Source organism: Mya arenaria, chromosome 9, assembly GCF_026914265.1.
Source record: "Mya arenaria isolate MELC-2E11 chromosome 9, ASM2691426v1".
Taxonomy (NCBI): Eukaryota; Metazoa; Mollusca; class Bivalvia; order Myida; family Myidae; genus Mya; species Mya arenaria.
In genome coordinates, this window is record NC_069130.1 from 27,013,803 (window position 1) to 27,023,667 (window position 9,865).

The following is a 9,865-nucleotide window of genomic DNA, read 5'->3' on the forward strand; positions in this document are numbered from 1 at the left end:
AGGTGTTTCCTATGCTTCAGGAAAAAACGCGAGTAATTTCCCGTGTTAGCATTGTCCGTCACCACATTTATTGGATGCCGTTGGAGGCATGTCCACGGCAAATTGTCCAGATAAATCTTACAAACAAGTCGTAACATACAGAGGGGAAAACTGTTGTACATCATTAACAGTGGGAATTCGATTCGAGAGCTCAAAATTAAGTTATTTTTGATCTACGAAGAAGAATCCATCCTTAAATTTCAGCCGTTTATTCGACATGCATTGAAAGGAGCAATATATGGCATCTTAAGTTTTCAGCGTTTGAATGCATATGCTTTTGTGGTAATATCCTGTTCACACGGAGGACAATTGTATTGTTTGCAATAGCCTTACCGGTGAAAATACGGGAACAAACAATAACTTATGTAATAAAGAACAAATAAAGAATATTTCTATGCATTCAAATTGGTTTGTTTCTTTCAGAACTTTGTGCAACGACGAAAATGCGTTTCCAATAAATTATATTTTTAAAGGTTTCGGTAACCGTCATTCTTCTAAACTCTGTGGATTAGCATGTATATTTACTACGAAAACTTTAACGAGCCTTAATGCAATTTTAATGTACGCATGTATTGAAATGCTCATCAAAATGAAATAAACATAGTAGAGAAATTTGCCAAAAATACCACTGTCAATATCTAGACATGTATAATCGATTATAAGGGAATAAAACGGTGGCAAGTGAGCAATTGGAATGGTGATGGTTATATATATTACAACTAAGGTGTTATCTTTAAGACCGGTCCGAAGCTGGAATTTCCAACGAATCACCAATCTTTAACAAAGGACATAACTTGTAACTTCAAGCATATTTATTAGGTACGGTGATAAAGTCTGCAGTTTCTGATAAGGATTGGTCGGAGAAAAATCCTTTAAAGAAAACATTATGTCAATAGAATGAATTTATGCGGTCGTCAAGATATAACGCAGTCGCCAAGATTATTATTTAAGTGGTAGAAGCGGAAAGTATTATTAGACGACATTAGCACTAACTTACTAAGACCATTTAATCTGAAGTCGCACTCGAAGACAATAATACAAATGTCTTAGACGAACTAAGACCTAAATGCAAATTTATTGGTCGAGCATAGAATATTAATTCCTTTGGTGGATGAAACATGTTTTAGTAAATGCAATAATTCTGGCGTAACAAAAAAAAAGTTGCTCCATATAATGTCACAAAATGTAAAGTTATGTGTATAGGACGGATCAAAAGAGGTTGAAAACACATAATGTGTACAGGTATGTGTACGCTTGTACTACCTTGAATGCGCTACGCCATCTAGGTATGGGTATATTATATGAGTTTCAAACGGCGTATGCAAATGCCTGTCAGTGAGTGAAATGACTTTTTTAGGTTTCAGTGAAATTGAAAGTACAAGTTAAAAAATATTTGTCGCCAAATACTTTCGAACTCAACTTGTACATTTACATGCACACGTCTTGTTTCGCAACCTCTACATGATCTTATTACACCTTTCAACATTGATGTCTAAGTGCCAAAAGAGTTGTTAAATGACGTAACGTTTTTACTATGCAGTTACAAATACGAGGACACTTGTGTATATTAAAATTAAAAAAGCAAATTGAGTTACTATAAAACGATTTACAAACATAAATTATGCATGCAAGTTACTATAAGTAATTGAAAAATAGGCATTAAATGTAGATTCAATTACCTGTTGTTTTAACTTACAGCAACAACAAGTCGAAATAAACGGATTTACATCAATATAATTGAAGAACTAATAAAGACATTATTTTGAGAAATCTATAATAATAACTCATTTTTACTCTTAACTGTCTCCTTTAAAAGATAAGATTATATATTAAAACATATAAATGATTTATTTACTTACTATGAAATTCCATTAGGGAAGTATCGACGCTCAAGATTGGCATACCGTGGACACAAAGTTACAATATTATACCGGTTTTACAAGGAACTGATATAATATTGGAAATGTAAATGTGTGAAAAGCAAAAACATTTCTGCTATCTGACAAAGTAATACTAAAACATTCCATCTGTTCAGCACATTTTGTTGGCATATTCGAGTTTAATCATTTAACCTTTTTTAAGTATTTCATGCAAAATGTAAGATTTAGGCCATAAAAAGTCTGCAACTTTTCGTTGTTTTTGCAAATTGTTAGTATATTGAAAATTAAAAGTCAGATTCTTATTTTCTACCCTCACGTCACACTTTGGCATTTTTAAAACTAAATCAACGTCTCCTGAAGTCATATAATCGACTTAGAAATGACTTTTCGGTTGCCTGCTTTGCCCGGGACCTGTCTCACAAACAAGCTAAGACAATAATACGTTCCGATTCGAAATCCTATACATATTATGCGATCATAATTAAATAGACAACTGACTTAACGTCAAGATGAAGAAAAAAGGGTTTCTCTTTGACGTAATCGTGTTTCATTAGTATGGTTGTTTAGATGTAACGTTTAATATATTTCCCTTGATACTCAGACATTTTATATGTCAGATGGTTGAAAATGATATTTTATTGCTATATTAGGCTTTGGTGATTTATTACTACCAAGCTTACAATCAAAGCGGAATCTGCCATATAATGTAGTTTAGATGATACTTTTGTTCCTTAATAACTCCAGAAGTTTGGGGAGTCCTAATACTTGGAGAACCTGTTGTAGCTCAATAAATACAAAACTGGGCGAACCAGTTGAACCACAATAAGTCACAATGCTTGAAGAACCTGTTGAAAATCAAGATCTCCAAAAGCTAAGAGAACCCGTTGAACATAATATATTCCACTTGTCGAAAGAACCTGTCAAATCACAATGATTGGAATACATATTGAACCTCAATCATTCCCAATCTCGGAAATACTTGTAGACTTCGACAAGAACCAATGCTGAGAGGACCTGTTGAACCTTAATAATTGCAAATGTCGGAAGAACCTGTTGAACAACAATTAGTTCCAATGCCTGGAAGGAATATCTATTGAACCTCAATTATTCTTCGATTTTCCTTTTTTTATTATTTCATGTTATGTATCATATAAACAATTTTTCAATACATTCAAAATTATATACCACTATATACTTAGTCGTATGACTATTTTTGTCGTGTATATATGTTTATCAAAGAGTGTTAAGTACCACTTTCGGCTCCAAAAGGCAGTAGTAGTTGCATCGGGGATATGATAGGGCCAGGAAAAAATGCGGCCAATAGGTGAAGACCTTAACAACTATAACACCTACCTCGTTTTCCTGACCGTTCTATGGCAATAATCCTTAAATAAATTGATGACGAGCTGTGTGTTTTTTGTCTCTTTTTAATAATTGTTGATTTGGCTTACACATGTAATACTTATGCATCTTAAAGAAAATATATTCAAAATTCGTGATATCGATCATCATATCGAGAACAGGGCCATCTGATCAATGAGCGTACGATCAATTCATTTGCAAATAGTTTAATACTGTCTGAAGATTAAAAATTGAATTGTAAGTGTTGTTGTTTTTTTAATCCCAAAGGTACGCTGTGTAGTACGTAATCAATAGAAAGATTTGCTTCGAAATAGAAGGTTTTATTTCGTGCGATTACCAGGAAATAATTATCGTATGATGCGTTTGTATGATCGATAACACATTAACTTTTCAACACAACACCAAGGTATTTAAAATGACTTGAATTGTGGCGTTTATTGATGGAAGATCGACGGTTAACACCAACGTATTAAGGACAAAATTGTCTACTCCTATTGTATTTACAAGAAAAGTAGAAATGTTTTGTAAACATTTATTTTGTGAACAATTAGCATATTGTACTATAATCATTACCAAACACCATTCAAACATGTTTAACAGCATAACAATAACAAATTTGTAACATGGAATGATACGTCAATGGATATGGTTTCAATAATACATTACTTTAAAGTTTCATGGAGGAATATTCACTTGATAGAATGCTATGTACAATATCGGATATAATAACAGTACTATAAGCTTTTGTTTCAGTCAATAATAATATAGTAAAAATGTTTAAGTTGAACTGACGGGATTGGAAGTGATTTTGATGTCATGTTTTCAGTGTGTAGTAATTGTTGTTCTTAAGGATGTTGTAAGTTGTGTCCTTTCCATGTCTTTGAATGTCGACTGTTTATTGAAGTACATTTGCAAGAACTTTGTTCTAAACTGTGTACTCATGATACAGTACAGGAGGAAGTTTATAGCGTTGTTAACCAAAGCAACGAGGTCCATTAGATCACCGAGAGGTGAATAGACGCTGTTGTAAAAGTTTGGCACGACTGCACTGATTAGAATTAACAATCCGTGCGGAAATTCAGTCAACAAAAACAGGATAATCACAACAAGCAACATTCGCGTAGTTTTTGCCTGTCTACTTTCGCGTCGAACGTTGTTGGATGTTACAGAAAGACGTCGACGTCTTTGGCGGCCACTAAGGTTGAGGCTTATTATCAAGCTTCCGCTGAAAACTGTCATCAAAATGCAAGGTACAATCTTTGTCAAAATTGAATATGTTAACACGTTGACTAAAACAATTGGTTTGGTATCGTTTGTCCCCAGTTTTATGTCATTAATGAAGTACGCGGTTTTGTTTGTTTCGAAGTCCGAATATTCAACAATTTTGTTCGTCATATAATTTGGTACTAGCACAAGACATGAACATACGTATATCCCTGCAATCACTTTCTGTATTGTGCTATACAGTCGTCTTTTTGCGACAGCACCTTTTGTAGTAGAGCGTAACTGAACAAATCTGAACACGGCCAATGAGACACCTAACCAATTCGATATTGTATGAGTAGTTGCAACAAAGTTTATGAGAAAGAGCATGTATACTGCCCAGGGAAATGTAAACTTTTCTGGGGAAAAGTCGTAAGGGTCAAAGGCACAATAAAAGTGAATCACAAAAGGTACGTAAGAAACCATAGTCAACAAGTCTGCCACTGCCAACCAACAAAGTAGGGCGTTTGTTGGGTTACGCATATCCTTCCGCGATAATACTGTTATATTGATGAGATTGGTTGGTATTCCAAATAAACACACAGTTAGGCTTGAATATCCGTGTATAGATGTAAACCAGCCTCCAAAAACGGCTAATGCACTTGGCTCGATCTGTTCACTGCTAGGTGTTGTTATGTTTGTCGCCATTTCGACGACTGCTTCAAACATGGTCTGGAAAATGAAGCCCTAGGCTAGCCTGAAATTGTAAAACAAAATTTCTTTAAAATGTAACTTTAAACACCAAAAAGAAACGCAATAAGCATAAAAAGGTCTTACATTTTACGAAATCGGAAAGGATGACGTCAAAATTGCATGTGAATACGAAAACTAGTGTTTCTTCGTATAACTTAAATCAGGGACTCGTAAAGTGTGTCACAACTACTAGTATGATATTGTGCAATTAACTAAATGATGTATACACTGTTAGGACAGTCTCCTGAATTATCTAGTATCGGTATCGCTAGTAAATCCCCTCTACAAAAATAAAAGCCCATATGAAGAACGTAAGTAGTAGCTTTAGATGATCCATCATAGTATATTTTATGTAGTAAACATTATTGTGACATAAGAAATGTTGACATTGAGCAGGTTAACATTTGATGTATTATCTTTGATTTAAAAGTCACGTGGTCATTTTGTGTGATTGCGATTAAATGATTATTTAACACCAAACAAGTTGTCGTTAATACATCGCAACTGAATGTGGACCATTCAAAAACGAGTAGGTTCCTTCCAAGTCCATTACAAAAACACTTATAGCATTTAGAAAGTTTACATTTTAAATAAAATATAAATACTCCATTTGCGGCAAAACAAAATAATTGACATTTTGCCAAATGTAGTTCCTTCCTATTATCATGTTGAACATTCGCATTTTTATGGAATAATGATATTTATGTTTAATTCCTCCGCATGGTTTATGTTCATTATGTTCTAGTCAAAACTGTTCACAATATATCCACTCCTGTCGGAATGCATTCCTTACACATTACAGCCTATATTTATATCATGTTCATTGTTGTTTTCTTTTACTCATCAGTTCCTTCTAACGATCAAATCATTTGGATTTCTGCAAGCCCACTTGAACTCATTCGCAAGCAAGCTATACAACAGTCATGAACAATCAGTATGAAATTTGAATTCAAACATTTCATCTTCCATAGTTGAACTATTAACATCGACGAAATAATAATGTATAGATGAGCACAATATATTTCTTTTGGTCTGTCAGATAGACAAGGAAAATGGAAATTAATAAAACTGAGTCGAATGCATGTGGTTGAATCAAAATACTTTGTCATTAAACTAGCACGAGTTCCATACTTATTGTTTTAGAACGTCAACAAAGCGTTATATTCTTGCCGGCAATATTACACGAACAATGGATTAATTATCAATGAAACTCTATGCTCACACTGTTTCCAACCTTTTATTGAACACTTTGCAAAGAGTTTTGGTTAAATGTTTAAAATTAATGATATGCCATACAATATAAGGATATATTCTTTCTAAATAGTTGAAATCATTTCCATTCATTTATAATCGTGCTTTTGGTGCGACCAGAGGAAGTCCATAAAGTTTAGGTTTGTTTGCAAAAACACAAAATGATACTGTTTTGCTTAATTGTACATTTTTTTTCTAAATTACTGCAATTAGAAACTATTGGACAAAGTAAAAATAAGGAATGATTGTTTTAATATCGTGCCGTCATGCAGTATGAGTGTTTTGACATGAACTTGCAAATTACACAAAAAGTGCTAGCGCGTTTTAAGGATTCGCAATTTTGCACCCCAAAATTCAAACTGATTGAACGTCAACCGGCTTTCAACTCAAATATGGTAATAAAACTGGCATTATCTTTCCAACCGGTGTTGTCCCACTCGAATAAGATAAACGCATCGTCATTCATAAAATACGTTTTTCTAATATCAGTCGTTTTTTTCTTATCATAACTACATTATGATGGATTATATACATCCGATTATAATTGCCTACGGTTAAGAAACCAGCTTAGCAAAAACCCACTTCACGAGTTATTGACGTTGTTTCTTTCGTAATATTGCTCCTACAAAAACAATTCGCCACCATACAAAGCTCAAAGTTTGAATATACATTTTATATAATATATGCACAGTCGTGCTAATCGATGTTCTACTTTCAGCATCATGCAATCGCTAAAATGATTTCTTCATTTCCTTTTACACAAAATCATTTGAAGTAAGAGATGGTTTTAAATGATAAATTATTCATTCCGTTCTAGTAATTTAATACTGTAAAGCCTACTATCAAAGCAGATTTTATTTACCAACAAAACTACATATTTTATATAGAGTGTAAAACAATCGTTTATTATTCCATTAAACTGCTCCGAAATTAATCAAAGATGCACGTGCTATTGTCCACTTAAGATAAGGGATTTACCATCAATGATTATTGCTGATCTCGAGTTATTTTTTATTTCACAACAAAATCAGGCCTGAGTTTTTTCTCGATGGCACTTTTATGAGATATGTTCATCCTAGTGTTTACACAATTATAAACCTCATTCATAATAAAATATTTGCGCTCTTGAATTTATGAGAGAATCGCGTAAAGACGGTTTGTGACGGATGTGAGGTCGTCTGTTTTCGAAAAAAAATCGCGAAAAAGTGATGGCCGATGAAGTCAACAACGATGATTGTTTTAACCTTGGCCAAAGCTCAGTATCAGTTCAAACTATTCAAATGAAGCTCGATACAACGGAAATAAAAGATCAATTGAGACCAATGATAACTGAACATATGGAAGATGTGTCTGGGTATGATCCTGATTTTTCAGTAGTAAGTTCCATATGTTCCATATGTGTACCGTAGAATTATACTGCTAATCGCTGATATGGTAAATTGGTATATTTGATGTGTAAAGTTGATCAATAGACTATTGCAATAGAATAATATTTGGGCGAAGTTAATGCCACAATCATAAGGATTTAAAACATCGAAATGCTAATTTCATTTGCAAATAGTAAGTTTAAAAAAATGGTATTCTCAGTCAGTGCTCATGCATCTGCATCGGAATTGTGTCATTATGTATGTAAAAGTCGATGACAGTTTATTTTGGGGTATAACGTTAATATATGACCTGAAGTCAGAAACTTGTATTACTAATTAGTGTTTAAAACAATATATTTCTCCGTATCATACGTCATTGATAATACATTTGTTGTTTTTTTTGGAAGTGAACTATTTTACTAGTTGAGTATTTCTTAAACAAACATGGTTTTGGGTGTCTGTTTTTTCATATTTATTTTGTAAAATTCAAGGCACTGCTATTAGAAAACACGTTTTGTGATGTCATAATTCTCACATATTTTTTTTTTTTTAATTCAATGCACTTTACTTAGAAGACACGTTGTAATATATCGTTATTTTCCCATAGTTTCGATTTCTTATAGCACAGACTATAAAAGAATTAAAAATACTGAAACAAGGTGTAGTAGTCTGTATATTATATAAACGGTAATAAATATTGATAATATGATTTTTAAGAAATTTGACTCGCAAACACTATGATTCTGAATACCATGCGGTTTAGATTGTTTACCTGGTGATCCTTTAAAAGTTTGGTATTTTTTGATAGGATATTGGTCTTTATCAATTATCATATGGTCTTCTAATGTAAAACAATTCACGAAAATACCTTTGGAAGCTGTTATTCCTAAGAAGCAGCCCGGAATTGCACAGTAGAAGAATTGTGCCTTTTTCTGTAAAAATTATTTTGTAATGAATGACCAGAAAAAAAATGATCGAAAATTATAATGTAAAACTTCACGAGTTTTGCAATACATACATGTACTTATACTGTATATTCCTTCCGTCAAGGTTACGTATAACACAAAACGAAACTCCGTAACAAGTATTGTCCGCATGTTTTGTTTTGTACGCAAAGTACATCAAAAGATAATCCAAAGGAAATTATTTTATAAATCTAAAAAAAAGAAGAACACATATTATCCCATTAAAGATGAATAAGAAAATAGAAAAACAGACAAAAACATCCACCTGGTAGCGTAACCTTGATATTTGACAGTCATAACTCCAAGAATAAGCTGACAATGAAACAGTATTGTTCAATATTCCTACATTAAACACAAGAACACCAGAAGACAAGCGAATTTCCAATAGCAAAGAACCCTGTCTTATTTGCCTGTTTCATACACTGGCGAGTGCCACATTTTCCAATAGCCACGAACCCTGTTTGATAGCAGAAAGAAATCAACCCTCTAGAAACACCACTGAGCGCCTACGGTCTGGTATTCCAAAATTTATTGGAGTAATGGCAATGCATTTGCACATTTGAAATATTATTTATGGTTTTATGTTTGTCTTCAGATAATATGATTTCGATTTGATCACCGATTTTGTTTGGAATTGCTTAATATACTGACAGTTCTCTACATTATATGGAGTAATATTACTTAGGGTTATCTTATGTCGGCTAAAGCTTGTGTTTTTTGTCTTGTTAAGCAGTTTAATATTGATGAAGGTTGTATGAAGGCGGCTATAGAATATACATAAAAACAAGAAGGTTCGCTCTGCGTTCGCAGTGCAGTAAATCGATAAGCATAGAATTGTACGATGTTTTATTAAACAAAACAGCAACAATTATTTTGAAAATCCGGTGCTTTTTAGAAAAAGAATATCGCAATGTTGTTTGATTAAAATGTTTGCCCTCCAGAACATTTATATTATTCAATTTATTTCTAACAAACTGCCTTAGTTATTGGTGGCATTATCGGCCAGTGACGATATAAAATGAGTTTAAATAAATTATAAAAACAC

General features: G+C 33.0%; 1 protein-coding gene across 2 annotated transcripts; it reads right to left on the minus strand.

Moving 5' to 3' along the window:
- Nucleotides 1-3,812: 3,812 nt before the first annotated feature.
- Nucleotides 3,813-9,190, minus strand: LOC128203553 (G-protein coupled receptor dmsr-1-like). 2 transcript variants are annotated; one of them, XM_052905011.1, is made up of 2 exons: nt 9,086-9,190; nt 3,813-5,241 (listed from the first exon to the last, which is right to left on the minus strand). In XM_052905011.1, exon 2 carries the CDS (start codon nt 5,211-5,213, stop codon nt 4,104-4,106), a length of 1,110 nt encoding a protein of 369 aa, XP_052760971.1. In that variant the 5' UTR covers nt 5,214-5,241; nt 9,086-9,190; the 3' UTR covers nt 3,813-4,103. The 2 variants fall into 2 exon arrangements, with proteins under 2 accessions (XP_052760971.1, XP_052760970.1); XM_052905010.1 differs by having other exon boundaries at nt 8,874-9,190.
- Nucleotides 9,191-9,865: the final 675 nt, after the last annotated feature.

What these genes read in the sequence shown, in the direction of transcription:
- LOC128203553 (XM_052905011.1), bottom strand. Translation starts at nt 5,213, where the DNA reads ATGTTTGAAGCAGTCGTCGAAATGGCGACAAACATAACAACACCTAGC.